At 38.8% G+C, this 25071-nt stretch overlaps 1 protein-coding gene across 8 annotated transcripts in view; it reads right to left on the bottom strand.

Annotated features, from left to right (window-relative positions):
• WWOX (WW domain containing oxidoreductase) overlaps positions 1-25071 on the bottom strand; it is a 681681-nt gene that overhangs the window by 493161 nt on the left and 163449 nt on the right. For 6 of the 8 annotated variants that reach the window (XM_077831295.1, XM_077831288.1, XM_077831293.1 and 3 more), the window contains exons 7-8: positions 12127-12312; positions 7895-8159 (exon numbers count right to left, since the gene is read on the bottom strand). In XM_077831295.1, coding sequence (XP_077687421.1) covers positions 7895-8159; positions 12127-12312 — 451 coding nt within the window. Of the gene's footprint in view, positions 1-202; positions 255-7894; positions 8160-12126; positions 12313-25071 lie in introns of those variants that run through there. The other 2 variants (XM_077831290.1, XR_013347695.1) reach the window with 2 other exon arrangements.

The raw sequence follows: 25071 nt of genomic DNA, 5'->3' as shown, positions 1-25071 counted from the left end.
GATATTAGAACTGGAAAGCAAGTAAATAATTGAGCAAACTGAGAAAAGACATGGAGTCTGGGAATTTCAGACAAGAAAGAAGTTACAGATAAATCATATCAGAATGTGAAAATAAAAAGGATTACTTTGAAAATCTTTGTTAAATGCTCATTATTTCATTTTTAATACACCTTAAACCCACAAAGGTTTTTCTTTGGGGGAAGGGAAGAGGCTGCTGCTCAGTCAGGAGCTTTGTTTCTGGCTGATTTAAAAACCTGAAGTAACAAAAGAAAATAATAATCAATATTCCCTTGTACTGATTAACAACTCTGAGGGCAATCATCTACAAATCTCAGATTAAGAGGAGGCAACAGAAGAGCAGGTGAGCTGTTGGGCTGAATATGAAGTTGCAACATGGGAAATTTAAACCTTATTATGGAAAGTTACTGAAGTGCATGCAGACATTCCACAAATATATAACTGTTTCATATAAGGAGGCTTTTCCAGGGTGAAATGCTGAAAATATGCTATCCGTTTCAAGATATAGTATAATTATTTAGAGTACAATCATTATGGGCCAACTGCTGCCCCCAGCTCAAAGTCCAAGAAGCTGGGCTGGGCACTTTAGAGTTCCCCAGGATCTTGGGAGGAAGAGGGTAAAAGGAAACATCTCCCTGAGGACATCCAACAGCAGCAGAGCTGCTTTACAGAAGAGACTGAAACGTCTGGGCTATAGTTGCTCTCATGGTTGCCATGCATTCCTCGGTAGGCAGAAGCGATGGATCTGCTGGACTGTTCAACACCCACACATTTAGACTCTGCTGAAGAGCTGAGTTGCATGGCACACAGGCAGGCTTCTGGAATCTATCCCTGCCCCCGTGTGCAGCAGAACTGAACTGGCTCTGTTTCCATCAAGGCCCTCCATTCTTATGGTAGAGGGATAGGGCAGGGAGAGCATTTGCTCCCCTATACTGTGTATTACTCTTATTTTAATGGAAAAGAGTAGAACCACTTAACTCTCAGACATGTAGGATACTTAGTTCCCAAACATGTAGGTGTACCTTTAACAGCATGCATATTAAATTTTATTTTGGAACTACCACTTCAAGTTTTAATTTTTCACAGGCTGTTGATGTTTGAGACTACTGCGCAGACCATGCCGTCTTATTTCTAACACAGAAGTAGTATGTATAAATAATCACATAAATAAATAAAGCTCAGGCCAGCAAGAAACTCTTTTCCCATTAAAGTCAGCAGGAAATGCATTGGTTTTAAACCCAAATTTTCCGTAAGTTTCACTACTTTATATTTAAAAAAATAGATGTCAAATACACATAGCTTTTCTTTAACTTAAATTGTACTTTGGCTTATTACTAGTGTCCAGAAATTTTAAATGGAGAGAGAAATTGTGTCTCTATGCTTGAGAGATGATCCACCTCGGATCCCTGCCTCCTCCCGCATCCCAGTACTCTCAAATCAGAACACTCCCCTGCACTAGCCTTCTTTCTTTCCCCTCCACAGTCTGAGCTCTACAGGTTCCATCTACCCTGTGTGCTGGGTAGCTATTACTATTCTGCAGGCAGGTAAACAAATCGATTTGCATTTAGTAAGGGTTACAACTGGACAAAAGTTATCCTGTGAGTGGAGATACACCCACCACTACCCTGTCAGCTGGTGAGCTGGAATCTGCAGTTCAACATTTAGTTCCTGTTTACGTTTAATGCAATTATGTAAAAAAAAAAAAATACAGACTCCTACGTGTTCTTTTCAAAAGGAACCACACACCCTGCAGCTTTACATCAGTGCTAATCCCCCATAGGTCCTCAGTCCAGCTTTACTCCCTTTCCCCTCGAACATCATGTTCTTAAACTAAGGACTCAGCAGGAAATAATGCTAAGGTCAGACTCTAAGGTGTAGTGTTCTTTTCAAAAGGAATACCTACTGTTCTTCATACTCAAGACACCTCAACGTGCTTTTCAGTCATGAGCTATACAGCTACTAATGGCCAAATACTAGTCTGGCAAACACCCCTCTCATGCAATGACTTGTCTTGAGATTTTATATCCATATATCAGGGCAGAATTTGGGCCTAATTGTTCAGTAATTCAGGGCAGCCATCGTGAAATTAACAACAGCCACACAGACCTTTGAACAATAAATTCTATTTATTTTAAGAGGGAATGTTGACCAGAATATAAATATTATCCCAGATTCTTTAAAAGAAGCCATGGAAACATTAAAGCTTCAAATCATTATCTGACATTTGAACTCAGGACCTTTCAGCTTGGGGAAAGAGTGCCAACTAAGCAACACAAACAGAAATTTTAAATTCTTTGCACAAATTATCGAATAAACTAAACGCATAATATTTGAATGAAAGCCTTGAGGTAGTATCAGACATGAAATCAAAACATTTGATGCCTCATCTACACTTCTGATGTCCAGATCTGAGATGTGGTTGTAACTAAAATGCATTCCTTATATTTCTCCATAGCACATAATCTAATAGTGAAATCCCCATTCTAAAATGTTAATATTTTCCAAGAAAAAACATAGGTTGTACATCTATTGACCTCTTAGAAATTTAAAAATTTTGAAACTATAAATCTCTGGCAGGTTATTCAAGGGCAGAATTACCCTGCTATGGCTAGGTGAGGTTAAGACATTGACATCTTGTGCTTTTCTAGCTATAATTTATAACTCTGCAAAAGACCAGTGTTTTATTCCCATCCATTAAAAAGGGAGTAGCACATCTGTTAAAACTCTACTACAATGGCTGGCTTTGCATTGCAACAGGAAACGTAACCCAATCATCTCAGAACTTCTACAAATTCTATTCCTTTTTTCATGTAAAAGGATTTGAAAATGTAGTTCACTGAAACATCTGTTAAGCTCTTGAAACCCTAACACACGATATTCTTTCTTCTCTATTACCTGCCAACAAAAATATTTGGTTCTATGTAAGACTATAGCAAGAGTGTGATAATAGCACTGTGCTTCCATTTTTATATGCCATTGTACACTGACAAGATCATATGTGGTGACACTAGTTAATATATTCTGTATCAAAGTTTAAATCTTATGATAAATGTATTGAATTTTAATTGTACATGTGTCTAGCAAGAAGTCAGAAAGGGTTTTGAATGACAGATTTACATTAATTAAAAACATGAGAGACTATTTAGCCATGTCATTTTAAAGTCAACTTAATAACCTTGTGTATATTTTTGTTTTATAATTTATTTTTTAAAGACATAGATCAAGCCAGCTGGACACATACCTAGTCTATGTAACCATGTATTTTCTACAACTGTTACCTTCAGAATCCCTTCTCCAATACTTCCATTTGTTTGTTTGTAACATCCACTTGTTGCAGTTTGTCTTGAAGTAGACTGTAAGCTCTCCAAGGCAAGGCCTACCTTTTACTGTACGATTGTACAATGTCAAGCAAAATAAGGACATGGTCCTGATTATGGCCTCTGCTTGCTGCAATAACAGAAGCAGTAAATAAACAAAACAGGACAGAGCTGCTGCTGCTATTACTATCTGACACAAAAAAAACCAAGCATGGACATCCGTTTTAACTAATTTCAATATGTCTTGGTTTGGGAAAAGTAGGGGGTGGGGGTAGAGGGAAAGAATCCAAGTTCAATTTTTCACTAGTCTAAATAGTATAAACATCTGTTGGAATCACCATGTTAACAAGTTTCAGCAGCAGAACACCTGCAAACTTCCTGTGAATCACTATGACTAGCACTGATACAGTATATCACTCATTACTCCACTTGTAGGCAGCCATAAGAGAGGCTTGGATGGGGTGGAGTTGCATTACTTTCAGTATGATAATCTATTTACAGCAATGATTAAAATGGTATATGGGCAAAAGCCTAAGATTTCAAAGAAAGAGTAAGTTTAAGAAAGTTACTTAAGAATATCCAGTAGTATAGTTAGACATCTGTAACACTATTGCTTAGAACAGGCACTTAAAATAGCCTGACTCCATGAAGAGTGGCCTAATTACTGTAACTAAAGTCACTATAGTCACAGCAAGTAACAGCAAATAAAGAAAGGTGTATATTAGAACACTTCTCTTCAATGCTTCAGGGAATCAGCTAAAACTAGAGGCCTATAGGCAATGTTTCCTTGGACTAAATTCTGTCATGCAGAATATTCTCATTGCCACATGCAAGAGGCTGCATGACCTCTCCCAAGAATGAAGATATACAGATATACAGCAACATTCAACTCTGAAGGAATCATACACTGTCACATTCAGATTGGAGCAACACCACATTTATGAACTTCAACCACTAAAAAAAAGGGGCATTTTTAAAAACACACAAGATATACCTTTGCCCACTATTTGGAATCAAAATGAAATATCTGACCAGCTGGTATAATTTATAAGTAGACAATTTAAAAATGCCATTAGGTCATTATCACAAAAATAAATGTGACAAAAATGAAAACGAAAAGCTCTCAGTAATTAGCAGTAACCAGTTTAGCAAATTGGAGGAATGTATTATTGTGGATACACTAGGTGTGAAAATTTAAAGACTAGGTTTCCAAAAAGTTTGGCCTTTGAGCCCTACCATGTTATCCACCATTCTCAGTGCTTCTCTACTAAACCCTTGTTTTGTGAAATAAAATGAAAAATTATTATTATTAACTGTTTCTATTGTAATAGCATCAAAAGGCCCCAGTCAGGATCAGGGCCTCACTGTCCTAACCATTTTTGATGTTACACATATGCAACAAACTATGAACATATGGTCTGTGCCCATAGTAACTGCAGCCTCAAACTCAGACAAACGCAGTACCCAGCCCAAAACACAAGTCTAGGCTCTGGGGACATCTGCACTAGGAATGGGGAGAAGACTCCGGTATCCAAACCACAGAGTGAAAGTGGAGCTGCTCCAGAAAGCCTACTCCAGCTTAGTGACAGGAGGAGTAAACTGTGAGGCCCTAACAATGTGGATAAGGAGTAGAGCAAACTTCTAGGGGCAACATTTAATTTCTACAACAAAAAATCCCTCCCTATGGCTTAACTAGGAGTACAGCATAGCTGGGCGGCACACTGTGAAAGGGATGCACATTTTCTGTAGGTCCCCAGGTTCTGATACCAACTTTGGCAGTGGTAGCACCCATGAGGTTTCAGGCAGGATTTGACACACTAATCTATAATAATGAGATCTGCCCTCATCCAGGACCATTACAATAGCACTTGTAAAGCCTCAGGTGATTAAAAGAAACACACACAAAGAACTGATTGAAGCAATATGGCTTGCTTTAGGGATGGTTGTCTAGTCAATGCTGATCTCGAACTCTCTTTTACACACCAGATACCATCATATCATATGAGATTATTATCAAAAGAAGTGATACAATGATAAAATAATTTCTGAAATGACCTAATTAGCATTTTACAATTTAAAATAGAAAAGGATGAGTTTATCTGAGCCACACAAACAAAACACAAATACAAAGGGCTCATCAAAGAAGATGCATCGAAGTAAATAAAACTGTTATATTCATAACAGATCCCAGGAGCTGCATCTTTTTTCTGTAAACTGATACCGTTACCTGACACACCAACCATACTCTAGTAATGCTTGTGGATAAGAAGGACATTTACCCTATCTTAGCAGATGCTCCAGGGACTGGATTTTGTACAACAAGCTCACGTGTACATGCATAATTTTGATATACTGACTACTGCATGTGTGGTTGAAGAATTCTAACACCTGCCTCAACAGCTGATAGTGTTCATGGACCAACCAACCCCACTGGAACACGTGTTTTGCACATACAAATTCTGCAACCTGCACACAGAACTGAGAGACTATTCAGATTGCCTGTGCAACTGTTAGTATGCCAAACTGTGAGAGCAGGCATATGCTCAGTTCTGTTGTCCCAAGTGAAGGCTGGTTCAGGCATCACTTGGAATCTGGCCCTACTGTTGGAGATATCTCTGGAATTTTGGCCTACAGGCCACTTATAGAGAAAATGCTTTTATATGTTTTGGGCCTGATTCTCTACTTACTTGCACCTATGTAAATTAGGATGAATGCCATTTAAGACAATGGAACTACACCACTGCAAAACTGGACTAAGTGAACATGCAATCAGGACCCTTTCTTATACATAATTACACAGATTCAGCATGTGACTCAGCCATTAATCTGACAAACTATTGGGGGTAATATTATTGATGGAACTACTCAGGGATGATACCCCACTCCTGTCCTCTCCTTCCCTGCTTCTTTTCAAATGAAAATAATTCAGTTTGTCTGTTTCACTGGCTCAGAGAGACAATGAGTTGTGCAACCTCACAACCACTGGCATCCATCACTTTGTCTATTGTGAGAGGGCCCAAGGTGGGGCTGAACAACTACCAAGATAGGCTCGACTCAGTATGGGTACAGATACCTTCTTTCCACACCCCAAATGCTCGGTCTCAAACAGGATGGAGCCATTTTTTTCCTCCTCGGGAACATCATTCCCTCTCAGTAAGTAAATGATGAGACACAGTCAATAAGGTTCAAAAGCAGGCAATTCTCAGCAAAGTTAAAGTCATCCTGAGCCCAACAAACCAATCTGGATAGTTTAGAAATAGCTGAGGTGAGGAACTGGAGGAAGAGGGGTTAACACCCCCATTTGACAGCACTGTAATCTCTTAATAAAGAAGAATGCTAGTGGTAGGCACGAAAGGCCTAGTTAACCTTCTTTGCGTAATGGACCCAATCCAATGTTCACTAGAGTCAATGTCAAGACTCCCATTGACCTCAGTGTGCATTGGAAAGGGCCCATTGTAGGGAATCAAACAGTAAGTAGACCCATTTTTAATGTGTTACTTTTAATCCTGTCAAGCCATGAGGTTCTGTTAACTAACTCATCATTCTATGGGGGGGCTACTGAAATATTGTAATTATTAATCCATTTGTAATATAGTTTGTCTGAAAATATGTAAAAAGGCTGCAGAAACTGTTCTCTAAAATGATAGATCAGTGACTTTTGGGGGCAGGAGGAACCTGAGACTACTATATTGGCTATCTAGCTCCTCAAATGGCAAATCCCTGGCCACACCCCATGCATTGGGTACTTACAACTTTATCTCTCAACAAATTTCTTCAAATGAATCCAAGGGTCTTCTCTCCACTGAGTGGTATGTTTTAAATTCAGGCAACTTTGAGGGTTATCCCAACACAAAAAGACGTGTTTGAAAATGTCTTAACAGTCAATATATTTTCCATGCTCAGATTTGTAAAAATGGCCTTGTGGAATTCTACCTGTTGATAGCACGCACACACACACTCACTCACTCTCCCACACCTCCCCCCACACTCCTGCTTAAAAAAAAGAAAACACCAAGGAAATCACTGCCTTTGGATTAAGAATAAGGATAAGGAAGATGATATTCACCAGGAAGCTATAAGCCTCTGAAAAAGAAGGGTGTACAATGAAAGTGCTTTCCTTCAGCTATCAATGATGCCATTAGCAAGGTTCTTTAATCACAGCACCTACATATTCATCTATTTACAAACCAAATGTACCTGAGCATGCACTTAATTGAAAATTCAAAACAACTTTTTAAATTCTTTAAATGTGTATTGAAGCATATCACTAACCCCACAGCATTCCACCCCTAATATGTGCAGCTACCCATTAACAGGGCAATGGAAATCAGGCATTCCAACATTGTACGTATTACTTTAGATTGACAAAGTTCATCTGAAATGGTTTTAGGACCCTTTACTACAGCTCACAGGGTTGACAGCATGATCACCATTAAAACCGTGCTTGCATTAAAAAGAGGCAAAAGGTTAAAGCAAATATGTACATCTGGATTTTTATAACTCCAGTCCCATGATTTAAAAACTGAAGATGTGTAAAATGCTGCAAGGCATTCACTTACCATGGATTTGGTGAAAGGCCGAGCCAAGGTAAACAGCAGGGTATACACCCACCAGTTGCGATGAATGGATGAGTAGATCATATTTCCAGGATGCACTGCATTAGAAGTCACCCCGTGGGGAGAAAGGTGGCGGTTTAGCTCATTGGAGAACAATATATTGCAAAGCTTGGAACGGTTGTAGGCCACGACAGCCCAGAACTCTTTCTTAGATGGAGAAAGCAGGCTGAAGTCAAGCTTTCCTGAGGAATCTTTAATTTCTGAAAATCTAAAAAACAGTGCACGTGCTTTAGACATTCTGGGCCAAATTCTGCTCTCATTTAAAACAGAACAACTCCTTGGAAGTCACAAAGGTTGTGCTCCTGCAAATGACAGCAGAATTTGGACTGCAACCAACATGCAACTTGCTTAGCAGTTTCCTAAAATCTAAAAGAAATTGCCTGTGGTCCTCAAAAAGAACTTAATGTTATATGGGAGTAAAATTATTAAATAAATTCACATCAGAAGCAAAAGATAGGTTATTTAAAAGCCATAGTTTATACTATATGAACTACATTCTTTTGCAACAGGAACAAAACCAGCTTTTTAATTTTGTTTTTGAAGACTCACATGATTAACATACATTTAAATAATTTAGAATAAAAGATTTCTGCTTTTCAAAGAAGAGTAATACAGTGTTCATTCTTAACCATTTTTTACTAGATTATTTTAATCTAATGCTCAAGTACTGCATATTTTAGTTTAAGTGTCCAAGTAACTACAGATGACTCTTGCTGCCTCTTAGACTCTTTTTAGATTAAAAATTGATGATTATAAAGTGGTTATAACCTTGGTAACTTGCCATCAATAGTCTTATATGTTAAAAGATAAATGTAAACAAAGCCAAAATGTGTTCTGGCAGACTATAATGTTTTTAAGTATACCCATGACATGATTGAACACAAATCAAAGTAACTAGTTGATGTTTTTTAATTGGGTCTGACAGAGTCATTAAACACCAGCTGTTTGGTTGGTTCTCTCTTTTTTTAATAATAACAAAATAGTGAATTTACTAAAGACACTTGCATGAAAAACATTACTTTCTAGATAGTTCTCTATCCATCCTTACATTTTTAGTTTATTAAATTACCAGTACATATTAGTCCTGAGAAATAAATATCACTGATAGTTGCAAAACTATGCTCCACACAAGAGTGCTGCTTTAAAAACAAAAAAAGGGTGGGATCTAGCAAACCCACTTCAATATGTAGAGCTTTCAGAATCAGCTGGAGAAATGAGGGACAAACATAATCGTGGTGTACATTATAAAAATATTTTAAAATGCCTTTCCTGATTTTGCATTTCCAAGTTAAGCGATTGACTGGTTTGTTTGTGTTTGCTGGGGTTTTTTAAACTTATGTCGGGGCAAAAACAGTAAAATACACAAATAAAAAGACTACAAGGTTCCAAAGTCAATAGGAGCTGACAATGCTTTGTCCCTTTCAGAATCAGTCCCTCATTTGATCTCAGGTAATAAAATGCCTCTTTCATAATTTTCACATTCATTTAGGGCACAATTCTGAAATCAACGGGGCAAATCCAGGAGTCAATTATTACTCAACATGAATAAGGGTGGCAGACTTTGTTAATCATTCCCTTAGTAGCTGTCTAAAACACCAAAGTATACTATACAAATACAAAAAGAAAAGGAGGACTTGTGTCCTCCTTTTCTTTTTGCGGATACAGACTAACACGGCTGCTACTCTGAAACCTGTCATTATACAAATACAGTGTTTTGTGTCCGTCATCAACACAATAGTAATGTAGTGACACGTTTTCAGCCCAGTCCTGTGAGTCAGTCTTACGTCAGCAACTCCATTCACCTTGTTGGACAATCAAATTAATTATACACAAATAAAGATAGGAAGAAAGTCAATCTACTTATTATTCTTATTTTCGTACGATGTACTTAAACTACATATAAAATGACTTTAAACTCAATTCATTTGCACTGAATCCAGATAAGTAAATAAAATAGAGCAAAGGACCAGAGAGGCAAATACATGTTTTGCCTCAGAGCAGTCTAGCATAATAATTTCTGCAAACATAGGACTTTATTTTCCCCCTAACAGGGAGTCTTGATTCCAACAAAAAGATTCAGCCACGGTTTATGGAAGTAATTATATACCAACACTTCCATTTTACAACACGGTTTAAGGCTCAGTGTTCTCAAGTAAGTTAGAAAGTACTACCAGTATTAAGACCTGCTCTCTAAACTAGCCCTCCTCATCAGCTTATTGTCACTGAACAGCTAGAAAAAACAGCCATTTAACAATTATTTTAAATGTTTAAATATGATTTAAGACACAAGAAATGAATCCCTAAAATAGAAAAGCAGTAAGTTGGATTAGTAATTATATTTTGACATGCACAGCGACTTATTTTTTGATAGGTTTCCTAAAACTTGGCTCATCTCATTCAGTTAGCAACGAGCACTTTAAAATAATCTTATTTTTCAAAACAAAGATAAAGCTGTGTAAAGATATGAGCTCTAGTTCCACATAGCACTTAAGGGGAAAAAAACCCAAAGATGTCATTTAAAATACTATTTGAGATACAAGCATACAAAGGGAAACAAGCAGCTGACAATTCAACATAATCTGCCATTAAACAACAGCTCATTTATATATATCCCATTGTGCCCTCCACATCTGGCAAGTAATTGGAGCTGGCAGATTTATTTCGAGAGATATCTTGCCTGCCCCACAGTAGCCTCCCTCACTCCTAACAGGACTCTGCGACTTGCTTTCACAAACCTGGTGTGATTTGCAAAGATAAGGATGTCCAGATTTTGTTACCACCTAATTACTAGATGTTTCATGTCTTTTAACACCAGGGAGGATTATTACCGGCATTTTCTATTGCTTCCTTTCATTTCAGCCATCATAAATTTAAAATGGTAAAAGTAAATCTATCTTCCGTGTGTCATTTATACCATAAGCCTCTCTGTTTGGAAGTGATAAAGATTTCAGCCTGACCCTTGGCTGGTCTCTCTCTACCGGATCTCCAGGGTTACATTCTATGGAAACATGATTAAAAAAATAAGCTTCATTCTGGGTCTCTTAAAACAGTGCAGAAATAAATAAATAAAGTAGTTGCACATTTCCCCTCTTGCTTTGCTAAATCTCTTGCACACCATGCAAAAAAGTGAAATAGAAATCAACAATAATGTTTTAAAGCAGGCCCATCATGGGCCTAATAATCCTGCAATCCCTGCACATTCTGAACTAAATCTGAAGCCAGCATGTGCTTTGGATGCAGAAAGAATTCAGAATTGGGCCCTGAGGCCCAGATTTTTAAAGGTATTTAGAAACATTGCTGCACCAAAATACCATTGACTATAGGTGGGATTTAGACTCCTTATTGCCTAAATCTCTTTTGAAAGAGAGATTTAGGTGTCTAAATCAGTTAGGTATTGCTACATTTAACGTTGCAACAGCTAACTACCTTTAAAATCTGGGCCATAATCTACTTCAGGTAGTAACTGTTTTGTCTTTTTAAAAACTTCCTTCTCTTCAGTTATTAAAAATGTTCTAAAATCATTGCAAACATGTCTGAAATTTCATATTGTGCTTTTTGCCAAATTGTACTCCTAAAGGTAATCGGAGAGAAGTGCCATCTGATACCTTAATTGAAAATTTAACCAAAAGAGGCACAGCCAGATTTCTAATATAGACTAACTAACAAACTTCCCTTCCTACAATTATACAGCTAATGTCTGCATTGAATTCCCTAATTTCTCATTATAAAACTATTGGATTTCATCTAGCAGTCTTTAATTGCATTGTTTCTCCTGCTAGAATAACTGCACATTCTTCTTGGTAAGATGTTGAAGTTGTTGAATGACAAATCAATAAAGGTCATGCCATTCAGATTTAATCAATTATTATTCCATCTCCTAGCAAAAATCAATGAGTGGCCTGCAGTGCAGTGAGAAATCTGCATTCATACAAAGAGTGACCAAGACCAACCTATGCAGTATTATGAAACTTGTATGCACATAGAATCTCAGGGACAAATCCTGTATAGGAGTAATCCTACTGACTTCAAAAAGAATTGCTCAAGCAAAAGTAAGCACTTTAGGACTGGTATTTTTATTTTAAAGTTTGGTATTTCCACTGTGGTGGTTTCATCCCAAGGATTGCAGAAAGGGCCAATCAGAGCTAAATCAAGAACATATTCTGATTTTAACCAACCTGTGTGATTCTGATGAAACCATCACAACTCTTGCTGGAGATGAGCGGCGTAGACTGTCTTCAAGAAGTTGGACTAGGTAAAAATGCCCCAAGTGATTCACCTGGAAGGTGGCCTCTAGGTCATCTTCTGTCAAGGACCATGGAGCAGCAAAAACAGCAGCATTGCAGATCAGCACATGAAGCGGCCTGAATGATCAACAAGATATGCTGACATTAAAAAATCAAATCAAATCAAGTAAATAAAAAAGTACAAAGAATTAGATGTAATTAAATGTACTGTTGTTGTGATTTCTTATCATTTCAGAACATCCACTGGAAAAAACAAACAAACAAAGGAACAAAACAAAGGTAACTGAACAACTGGAGCTCAAATACTTTGCATCTCCAGGTCCACCATCAACACAAAGGTTTGGAATGGACAGAAAAATAGTGGACATGCATAGATACATTCAACAGATCCTCCAGATATTCTACTCCAGATAACATTAAACCTCCAAAGTAGGCGACAGGCTCAATCTGCAAGACATAATTCCTCTAACCGTAGGAATTCTACCCCATATTCTTGGTCTTAATGTACCCAAAGAGTAAAGATTACACAACCTGAGCAGTCTCCACGCAAGTCACCTTCATGCACAGACATTACGGACATTTAAGTGCTGCAGACCTGACACCTTTTAAAACCCAACTTTTTATCTGTCAGCTGTGTCACGTATTTAACTGCCAAATAGGCAAAGTCAAGCCAAAAAAAAAAGCTCTAATTTTTACAAACAGCTAACCATCCCCAAAATGTATAATTTAAAATAGAACAAAGAACAAGTATAGGGGAAACAGAAGAATGGTTCGTTTGCCTTCTGTTTCAACTACCCACTGCCTGCTGATGGGATGTCTGTGGGCCATGCTTACTTATGTACCACGAGAGGACAAGTGCACAAGCCAACAATCACCAGTTTTCTGGGTGGTTCCAAGGCTGCAGCAGCAGGGCACATGTGTCCCAGTATTAGGGGTCTACAGAGACAATCCTATGAGAAATGTCAAAAATTAAGACTTGGATTTCCAAACAAGCCTAACATAATTAGGCACTGAGCACCTTTTATGCACTGTTGAAAGTCCCATCTTCAATAACAGCCTAATTATCTAAAAGACTTTTGTGGAAATTAAAAAAAGGGGTGACAGACATCAGTTAAATATGATAATACTGAGAATGTTATCATCAATGAGAATAGATAGATAGATAAACCCTTTTGTTAAAAATAAATTTCAACTAGAAACCCAGAAACAGTTCACTATGGCACAGTTCTGAAATAGTAATGTAATGATGTCTGATCAGTAGTCAACAGTCCCTTATTTTTATCTTTAGGTTCATTCTTGCAGAAGCTTCACAGAAACCTTTAGAGGAGAATACTGAAACACATGGAAGCTTTCTGAAGTACATTTTCTAATGGCAGGTTTCAGAGTAGCAGCCATGTTAGTCTGTATTCGCAAAAAGAAAAGGAGTACTAGTGGCACCTTAGAGACTAACCAATTTATTTGAGCATAAGCTTTCATGAGCTACAGCTCACTTCATCTGAGCTCACTTATGCTCAGATAAATTGGTTAGTCTCTAAGGTGCCACTAGTACTCCTTTTCTATTTTCTACTGGGCGGAGCTTCTGCTTTTTTTTTTTTTTTTTTGGCAGGTGCAACCTTCCCATTAAATTTGCTCCCACATTTTACACTAGCAAAATAAATTGTGGATATTCGAAGTATGCGAAAGGGAGGCTGCATTTTAGAAAATGTGGCTCTATGTTTCTGTTCAAGCATCCTGGGTCAAAGTCTGCCTGTGTTTCACCTGTGCAAACCCACTCCACACAGTAGGAATAGATGGAAGGAACAAAGGATGACCAACCCGGAGTACCTTCACAGAAACATAAGATCATATTTTCAAAAGGGCAACCTTCCTTTTGTAGGCATAATTTGCCCCACTCCTGAATTGCAACTGCACAGCACTCATATGCAATGCCAGTATTCATTTCTGTCGTCAGTTTATTTTGAACTCACAAAAAAATGAGGGTGCATGTTCTGCTTGCCAAAAGGAATACAAAGTTACAAGCCTTCAGAGAATGCATCTTATGAAGTGTTAGATGCCTCTGTATCGCCTCAGAAAGTTTATGTGACACTTCTGTAAAAATGCATTTGCAGATAAGATATATACATGTCTTTTTAGACAGCAGTATAATACGATTTAGAACTGTGCTGCAGTATGTAAACAGTGGAAACCATGGCATGTCACCGGTGTGCGTCTGCTATTGACTCAAAGTTCCCTCATCTTGAAATATGTAGATCTATATTACAGGTCAAATGCTGCCCTCAGATGTACACACACATCCTGACTAAGTGAAAGACAGGAAAGCAGGTCACAAAAGAGATATGCAAAAAATCCATTGAAATGTACAAATAAAAACTAAACAGGAAACACTAAGCACTTAACTATTAAAAATTATTGATCTTCATGCAGTTCCTTCATAATTGTAGGTTTGATTTACACAAGGCACTTTTAACCATTTGGAATTACTAATAAGCAGTGAATCAAACCCTGTCATTTGCCACTAACTGCAAGTTGGCTGACATGACACAGAGGAGTTTCATCAGTGTCAGAGTGAAGGGTCCCCCTCCCAGAGTGTAGAGCACCCACAAAACTGCTCAGGAGCACCACTGCTCCAACTCACAGTCTATAGTTCTTCCCGTGCTTATTGTGCTTCCTTTATAAAGGCTACGGTCTCTTCCAGCTATCTAACCATGGACTCACTGGCCACACCCATGTCTCTCCCCTGTCAGGCACCCCAAACCTCTATTTAATGCAGTGGATGGCCTGTTAAACATCTCGATATACACACTCCCTTTCTAGTATGCACCTGCTGGGGACAAGGGGCAGGGGTTAGCCTAGTGTACATTTATCATAGATACACCATTAACCAACTTTCATTAATTTTTGCAGATCTTCAGCATATAAAAATCAAGGGACAGTGCTTAATTTAGTTTCTGCTTACATTGTGAATATGCATTATCTCATTTTTTCATATTTATCTGATGATTTAATTTATGAATTAGTGTCCTAGATACAAGACATCTTTTTTCCTCAAAAATAAAAAGCTACTTTGTGAGGTATATTAATACAAATTTTGTAGTTGGTACTTGGCAATGACTTTATGACAAGACACTGCATTGTGAATTCTCAATATACCAATGACAATAAAAAGAATATCCCTCATTGTTACTTTCAGTTGGCCTTTAAATTTATAAGGCAAATGAACACCGCATAAAACGACACAATCTGATGTAAGAGAACACAATAAGACAAAATGAGCCCATATATGAACCTGGACTATATTCTACCTAACCACATTTTAATATCCTTCATTAATGCTAATTATACAATAACTACCAGAGGCAAAATATGTACCCTATACCTAAACCTGTCAGCTCAATTAATTAAAAACAGGATTCCAGAATATAAAACTGTAAAATACTGTAAATTTTTAATTCTAAAGGCATTTAATTGAGTTTTATAAAAAGAGAGAATTACTTCTGCCCCTTTTTAATGAGGTTTTTTTTTTATTTTTGAAATAACATCTTTTACTAAAAGTTTTTTTTTTACTAAAAGTAATTAAGATTCAAGAGAGTCGCTAAAATTATGAATCTCTGCAGTATTCTATCACAAGAATTAGTTTTATCTGTACAAAAATATACAAATAATAAAAAATAGAAACACTTTAATCAAATCCCCTAGCTAAACGGTTACTAGCAGACTATTTTTATTTTTTGTTAATTTTAGTGTTTGTAAATGATGCAAGACTTACAGTCCTGGAAAATGAAGTCCTCTTTACCCAGAGGGCAGCATTAGCAGAGATGGCTACAGCCTCATTTCTGTTCTAAAAGGACCACTTTTTGGACTGAGAGGATAGTTCAAGATCCAAGTCCATTAAGTCACTGGTCTCTCTTGTGATAACCAATAAGTGTCAAGTGTGATGGTAGTTTTTTTGTGATGTGGACACCTAGCCAATAAGAACTGCACAAAGACCACCTACTTATTTCACATTAGCCATGTAACAGCCCTCATACGATCATGAATTTCAGCCACCAAGGGCAGATTCTAGTTTCCAAGGTGCAGTGCTTTTTATCACTGAACATCTCATTGTGCAGTATCTGAATGTTCAGGCTACATGACAATTCACACCACACATCTGATACTAAAGCCTTGCTTTATGACTGAAATAGTTTTAGTGGATAGCAGGACTGTGACCTTGATTTCACCAATTTATTAAGAAACTGGGGCAGTCTCCATTAGCCTTGGTTATGACCCCTATACAATAATCTTCTGCATTTAAAGCAGCCTGCTACTATTATTCATTAAAGGTACAGGTAAATGGCAACTAAAAAAGTCAGCAGCAAGGCAGGATTTTCTGTTATGTTTATACCTAGTGTTAACATTATGAGACAGCTCTCTTTAACTGTATGACTCCTATTTGACATTTCTGTAAGCACCATACAGCTAAAACCTTGTACAGTGTTTTGAAAATTTACCCTTATGTCTCCTTAAAATGTCTTCAGCTAGTGACTTACACTGCACCAACTGAGCTAATGCGTTCTACCATTACAATTTAAGTATGTATTGGGACCAACACATAAGCTGCTCTACCACAGTACAATGTCACTGTTTCTTACCATCCCCAGCAAAGCAGATCCAAGAATGTAATATTTTAACTGCAAGCAGTACTGTGATTGTAAAAAAACCTCTCTATGCTGATGAGTAATTAGAATTTGGTACTGTAAAAAGTGCTCTGATTAGCAAGGGTATTTTTTCTATTAATGCCTTGAAAATATCTCCAGTCTTCTGCACTGCACATATCCATGACAAGTTACTAACTCTTGCACTTGGACAAGTTATTCAGATCATATGTGCTTTGCTGAATCTACTATTAGAAGAAATAAAGTAATCCAAATAGAAACTGTGCACTGTTTGAAAATATACAGAATATGTTAATAAATGAATGAGGTATGGAAATTAAGTCATCTCTATAAATCAATTAGTTATGGAATTTAACAATCAATTTGTTAGCATATGATGCAAAACTATGATCTGTCAACAGGCTTGTGAACTGGCCCTGTAGCAGTAGCTACTTTCAAGGGGATTAATTACTGGAGATTTGCAAATGGAAGAATAATATTTTCCAACAAACGTACCCATGCATTAGGAGGTTAAACAAACACCAAAATGTCAATGCAGTTTTTGGCTTTGGTGTTCTCCCATTTAAAACACAATGAAACAGTTAACTAGAACTTTATGCAAAGGGAATAATTCTCAAATCTTCCCATGAAGCAGAATGTCACACCATCTGGGGCACTTCTCAAGTGATTTGAAAAGTTCATACTGTTTGGAATTATACAGAAATTCAACAGAAAAGGCTTTGCCATATCCCCTAAGTCCCATAAGCAACTGTAGACCTATGTCACAGCCACAAATGGATGCAGAGAGATGGGACTTCACCTCTGCTGTAGAGGAAGCAAAGTCACAACCCACAGAACTTTTCTGTCACATAACTTTAAACCGAGACTTGTTCCAATAAACCCCGGAAACTGGGCACCTCTTGCTGTGAAAAAGCATCTTATTTCACAGAAAGTTCACCCACATCCAAGATAGCTTATTGTTCCTTGTGGCCCATGAGGCTAAGACTAGAACCAAACTAAGCCTACAGCAATGCTCATCTTTTTGAAATTCAGCCCATTTACGCAAACAGAAGTCATGGTAATAATGAAGGCAATCTGAGCCACCAGTCGTGACTCTGATATTAGTCTTTCTTACATGGTGGGACAGCAGAGAACACCTAGAGCTCCCACTAACAGAGTCTCAATGAATGCATGAGGGTATCTATTAACCATCTTAAAACATGGAATAGTCTGACCGGTACTAAAGAAACCATCGCTTGCTGATGGTGTTTTCATAAACTACTGCTTAATGTCTGACTTCCCTTTCCTAAGGAAGCTGATTGAGAAGACAGCAAAAAATAGCCTCCAATGCCATCTGTCAGATTCCTGTATTCCAGTTGCCTGTCAGACAGGCTTCACTGCAAGGCAAGCTACACAGACAGCACCTGTAGCCCAGATGGATGATCTCCTCTTATCCACAGACAGGAGAAATACATCCACTTTCATCCTGCTTTATCTCTTTGAAGCATTTTAAAACTGTTGATCAGCAAATACTCCTTCCCCACCTACAAGAGGCTGCAAGGGTGAATGGGAATGGACTGAAATAGTTTAGCTTCTTCCTTCAGCTCAAACTCCAAGGCCATTATGGGCAATTGTCCATCTGCCTCCAGAAACTTCATCTGAACAGGCCCGTACAGCTCAGTCCTCTCCCCCACATTATTCAGCACTTCTGTGAATCCAGAACTTAAAAAAAAAAAGAAAAAGAAAGAAAAGAGTGACCAATATAAGACTGCATTCACAACTAAATGTAAAACTCATCCTTTTGTCTTGTTTTTTTCCTGCCAGTACGTTCCTCTCGCATAACAATGGACATACATAAAAAGCCAGCAAATCTCATCAAGTAACATACTCCTTCCTCCTGTGAAGGAAGGGAAAAATACTGATATTACTGGTTATTTTTTTAAAATCTGGGAAAGAGTTAATATCTGCTCAGATACTATGGTGATATAAGAGTGTAGATGTCAACAGACCAGCAGGCAGGCCTAGTTCTCCTCTTTATGGGGGGCTTGCTCTTATACATATAAAAACTAAAAGGTCAACATCTGAACAAGGAAGGCAGGTTCTGCCTTAAAAAAAACCAGGAAATAATTCATATAACATGTGCAATGTACCCTGCAATTGGCCTTTCTCATACCTATCCCACCCTCAGAACTCCTACAAAAATAATCTAAATGTGGGATTTCACCTTAAACTACAAGATGGGGTTAGATTTGAAATAAGAGACCTGGGATAGAGTTTAATTTGTCAACATGCCATGTCTCATATACTCAGCTATTTTACACATTGTAAACATGCTAGGTGATGTTAGAAATACTGCGGCTTAGGAATTCCCCTGCCCCCACCACACACACTTTGTCATTTGAAAGTGTAACTTTTACTTTTAAAGTAACTTTAAAAAAATAAAGGTCAAGGCAAGGCAAGTTTTTTTGTTTCGACTTACTACTGTGGATACCTTCTCCTTTCACCAATTCAGGCCCTGAACATGCACCTTCCCTCCTCTACCACTCCTCCTGAACTTCTCAAAGAAGTTATAGAAGAACTGAGTTAAAGCAGCTTAGTAACCCCATATTGGCTCCAGAGACCCTGATTCCCCAGACTCCTGCAGAAACCCAAAGCAGCGCCCAGGATTCCACCTCTGTTCACCAACTTCTTGTAGTAGGGCATATTATTAAATTCAGATCAAGAGTCTCTGTACTCGAGACCACTGAGGCTGATAAACTGATGTTCCAGATTTTGAGGTATGCCTCAGATTTCATCAGTTTGCACCATTTCACGAGAAAGGATTTTATCATCCAAGCATACCAGTGTGTCTGGCTTCCTTTTACTGGAGTCATGTGAGGGACATTTCCCATGTTCAGGCATCATTATCCACCACACTGGACAGGGTTATAACCTGGCATCAGTTACAACTCTCTCTCACAGCAAGTACCACACTTAGGGTTTTGAGACAAACTAGAACAAATGTCAGCTCTCCACTCCACCCTAATATGCCTCCATAGGGCAGCATTTCAAACCAAACTGTGACCTGAAAAAATGTTATCTTAGGTCCAGTTCCTGTGTCCTGGCACAGCTATGAAACCCAAAATGCATGTTACTATTCTGAATGGAAGCCTCTGCTAGCCAGTATGTCTCTCACTCTCCTAGCTGTTGAAAATCTGAGCACTGGAGTTGCGGCAGGAACACTAGACTTCCCACCTGACCACTCTCCTTGGACGCTGATGTGAGCCCTCCAACTTTCACATTGGTCTGAGCTCAGCACCTATATAACTTTGCAGTTTTCCCTCCTTTCTGACTGTTGGGAAGAAAAAGGAGCTTTGCCCTCTCTCTATTTCCTGCCCCCAAATCCTATTGCAGTTAGGAATCTCTCCAACACTGCTAAGCTACCTTTTTGTCTTTCATCCCTGCAACCTCAGGCATGGAGGAGGAGAAGCTTTTCTCTCTACTGCCCAGCAGGTTACAGGCAGCAGCAAGGAAAGTGTCCAGAGTCTGGTAAACTTTACTCTGTTGTTATAGGCACTCACCTGGGACAGTTTTCCACTTTCAAGTGGACAAGCACATTTTTTTTCAAACCCTAATTATTTTTTTTATAAACATTTTCAGGCAGCACCTATTAAGCATAAAGCTGCTGGAAGTGCACAATGAGTATTAATTTCTACAATAATTGTGGTATGATTTGTTGTTTCAGCATATATTTCAAGAGGTATGATTTTTACCCATACGCACAAAGCACCCCTTAAAAGCAGAAAAAGTATATAATAAAAGAAGTAATCTGCCTTTTTTAGTAACTTTTGTTGACACCTATCATGGGAAATAGCAAAGTCCTTAGAAAATATTTTCACGACCACGGTTGATCATTTGAACAATAAGACATTTCATACATTTTACTTGCCAATGACAACTCCTTCCTCTGTTTTGCCTAGAGATATGTGCAACTGTAATAGAGTTCAGAAAAACCCCAACAGCAGCATGCTGCCATTCAGATCTGAAAGATTTCGTGTTATGATAAAAACTGATGTACTCTGACATCCTCTGGGATTTTCTGCACCTTGGGAAGAGCTAATGAAGAAATACAACCTTGCCAGAGTAAAACACAAGGTTTTGGATTCTAGGATTAAGACATTTGGCAAATGAGTGACCCGTTTCACGTCACTAGAAAAGCAACCAGGCTTTTCTGCCCAATGATTCTGCCTCAGTGTGTTTTGATTGTCTCGTCTGATGCTCTTCACAAAAGACTAAATATATTTAAACTACATACTAAATAGTTACTGCTGTCCTCTGTGATATTGATGTTTTGTTAAAATTAAAATATCAACTAAATTCACACATACTGTTTTTATTCTCTCATTACCCATTAAGCTATAAAACTGCAAAATGCTTACTACTTCATTTGCAGCAAAAAATTTGTAATCATGCTTATTAAATCATAAATATTTTACATGCCTATATATCCAATTTGGCCCTCATGGTTGGCTAAATCTTGTGGAAATAGATTGGATTCTTTATTCAGGAAGATAGTTTCTGCCTCTAAAAGTGTATTTCTACTCAGAAAATGATTCTCTTATCATGCCATCGGTACGTACCATATTTAGTATCTCAGTGATTCCCAAATTAAAATTTGCTTAGTTTAAAGATTTTTTTCTCTCTCTCTTCCCCACCCAACATAGAATCATAGAATATCAGGGTTGGAAGGGACCTCAGGAGGTCATCTAGTCCAACCCCCTGCTCAAAGCAGGACCAATCCCCAACTAAATCATCCCAGCCAGGGATTTGTCAAGCCTGACCTTAAAAACTTCCAACGAAGGAGATTCCACCACCTCCCTAGGTAACGCATTCCAGTGTTTTACCTCCCTCCTAGTGAAAAAGTTTTTCCTAATATCCAACCTAAACCTCCCCCACTGCAACTTGAGACCATTACTCCTTGTTCTGTCATCAGCTACCACTGAGAACAGTCTAGATCCATCCTCTTTGGAACTGCATTTCAGGTAGTTGAAAGCAGCTATCAAATCCCCCCTCATTCTTCTCTTCCGCAGACTAAACAATCCCAGTTCCCTCAGCCTCTACTCATAAGTCATGTGTTCCAGTCCCCTAATCATTTTTGTTGCCCTCCGCTGGACTCTTTCCAATTTTTCTACATCCTTCTTGTAGTGTGGGGCCCAAAACTAGACACAGTACTCCAGATGAGGCCTCACCAATGTCCAATAGAGGGGAACAATCACATCCCTCGATCTGCTAGCAATGCCCCTACTTATACAGCACAAAATGCCATTGGCCTTCTTGGCAACAACGGCACACTGTTGACTCATATCCAGCTTCTCGTCCACTGGAACCCCTAGGTCCTTTTCTGCAGAACTGCTGCCGAGCCATTCGGTCCCTAGTCTGTAGCGGTGCATGGGATTCTTCCGTCCTAAGTGCAGGACTCTGCACTTGTCCTTGTTGAACCTCATCAGATTTCTTTTGGCCCAATCCTCTAATTTGTCAAGGGCCCTCTGTATCCGATCCCTACCCTCCAATGTATCTACCTCTCCTCCCAATTTAGTGACATCTGCAAACTTGCTGAGGGTGCAATCCACACCATCCTCCAGATCATTTATGAAGATATTGAAAAAAACGGGCCCGAGGACCGACCCTTGGGGCACTCCACTTGATACCGGCTGCCAACTAGACATGGAGCCATTGATCACTACCCGTTGAGCCCGACAATCTAGCCAACTTTCTATCCACCTTATAGTCCATTCATCCAGCCCATACTTCTTTAACTTGCTGGCAAGAATACTGTGGGAGACCATGTCAAAAACTTTGCTAAAGTCAAGGAATAATACGTCCACTGTTTTCCCCTCATCCACAGAGCCAGTTATCTCGTCATAGAAGGCAATTAGATTAGTCAGGCTTGACTTGCCCTTGGTGAATCCATGCTGACTGTTCCTGATCACTTTCCTCTCCTCTAAGTGCTTCAGAATTGATTCCTTGAGGACCTGCTCCATGATTTTTCCAGGGACTGAGGTGAGGCTGACTGGCCTGTAGTTCCCAGGATCCTCCTTCTTCCCTTTTTTAAAGATGGGCACTACATTAGCCTTTTTCCAGTCATCCGGGACTTCCCCTGACCCCCATCAGTTTTCAAAGATAATGGCCAATGGCTCTGCGATCACATCCGCCAACTCCTTTAGCACTCTCGGATGCAACGCATCCGGCCCCAGTGACTTGTGCTCGTCCAGCTTTTCTAAATAGTCCCGAACCACTTCTTTCTCCACAGGGGGCTGGTCACCTCCTCCCCATGCTGTGCTGCCCAGTGCAGTAGTCCTGCAGCTGACCTTGTTCGTGAAAACAGAGGCAAAAAAAGCATTGAGTACATTAGCTTTTTCCACATCCTCTGTCACTAGGTTGCCTCCCTCATTCAGTAAGGGGCCCACGCTTTCCTTGACTTTATTCTTGTTGCTAACATACCTGAAGAAACCCTTCTTGTTACTCTTAACATCTCTTGCTAGCTGCAACTCCAGGTGTGATTTGGCCTTCCTGATTTCACTCCTGCATGCCCGAGCAATATTTCTATACTCTTCCCTGGTCATTTGTCCAATGAACATGCCAGAACAGAGACTGCAACCTTTTCTTTTGCCAGCTGACCTCATCAGGTATCCACTACCTTTATCACCTCCAAACTGGATTAGTGAAGTATGCTCTACTTGGGGCTATAGCTATACAGTCTATAGCTGTGTTCCTCCCCAAGAGATGTTGTCATGCAAAATGCTCAAGTTAACAGCCCAAAGATGTAGAAATGTGGGATCTGGAGGCAACTATGGAACTTTCTCTCCTCACTTCTCCAAAAAAAGCTTGAGCTTTTGAGCATGCTGGAAGACCCATCTATTTACCCAGGCTTTTGATTTAACCATCAGGGAGAACTGAGGGGTTATTATTGCTTGCTGTTTCTTTTTGGGTGTGGTTTCTACTAAGTATTTGTGTTGCACCTTTCACTAGAGAATTTAACAGGAATTTTATTATTTAATCTGTACACTTGTATTTCATAAACATAGATCGCTAACAATATCATTGATTGATGGATTTTTTTTTTTTTTTAGTTCAAATTTATATAATAAATTAGGGCCCAGTTCTGTAGTAAAGCTGCACACAGGACTTCCTCGGCGGGCCTCTGATGCTTTGCTCTATTCTCTGACCCTCTAAGCATGACCACCACCTAAAGAACTCCTGCACTAGGTGAAGGTGGGGGCACTTACTTTGAAGTCTGTCAGTATTACCCCTTTTGCTGAGCTTTGGCCAGAGATGTCACCAAAGATAGTTTCAAATATCCTTCTGGCACCAAGTGCAGCATTGATCTTGGATGTACTAAAGAGGAAGCACAAACGAGTTCAAAAGAAAGTGGTCTCTTTTTTCACTCTCTTTATTTTCAAAACCAAGAAGTTAGACGCAGATTGAGCCAAAATGCCCAAAGTCAGTACTTGGGTACCTTGAATGGTAAAAACAGCCCCTACAGCCTCAGATGCCAAAAGGAGGAGCAAAAATCTTTCTCTGTAGTTTGATGAAGAGTCAGGGTCACCCTCCAAAGACAAGTGGCAAGCCAACACATTTTAGAAAAACAATTGTGAAAGTGTCATATCAGCATCTTCCAAGTTTGAATCCTGATTTTAAATGAGCAATTCTAGTGCACGTGTGCACACACATACACACACAAAGCAAAATGAGGGAAACTTTATAACTTCACCCCCAAAAACAAAAATACTATCAGTGAAGTGTCCACTCAAATTAATTTTTACCTGGATTCTTACTGTGACGGTGCCCCCATAAGGCTTTATGGAAATATGCTTATGAGAGTATATATATATGACATAACTGGAATATTTTTATGTTACAAATGCCATGTAACATCTCTCTATTGAGGTTATGATTTACTGAATCTATTAATCCTATTTGTATGCATGTATCATTTTTGTATTCGAAGTTACGAATATTGGCTGTATACCTGTCTGATTCTAAGTAGGTTTTAGTGAAGCAGTTGGTCAGTTTCCTGAGAAAAGACAATCCCCAGTAAGTGCCCAATCAAGAAGCCCTTAAGCCAACAATGAACTTGGAGACGCCAATCTGAGCTTTCCCGGGAATGTGGCTTGACAGGTAAGGAACTCAGTCATGCATGGACATGTGACTTGCCCAGGTGACTCCAAAACTCCATTTTGTAGCTGGACTTTGCATAGGAGAG

The sequence above is a fragment of the Eretmochelys imbricata genome, chromosome 12, assembly GCF_965152235.1.
Source record: "Eretmochelys imbricata isolate rEreImb1 chromosome 12, rEreImb1.hap1, whole genome shotgun sequence".
In the NCBI taxonomy this organism is placed as follows: Eukaryota; Metazoa; Chordata; order Testudines; family Cheloniidae; genus Eretmochelys; species Eretmochelys imbricata.
The sequence above is the reverse complement of the archived record's forward strand: the minus strand, read 5'-3'. Positions and strand labels throughout refer to the sequence as shown.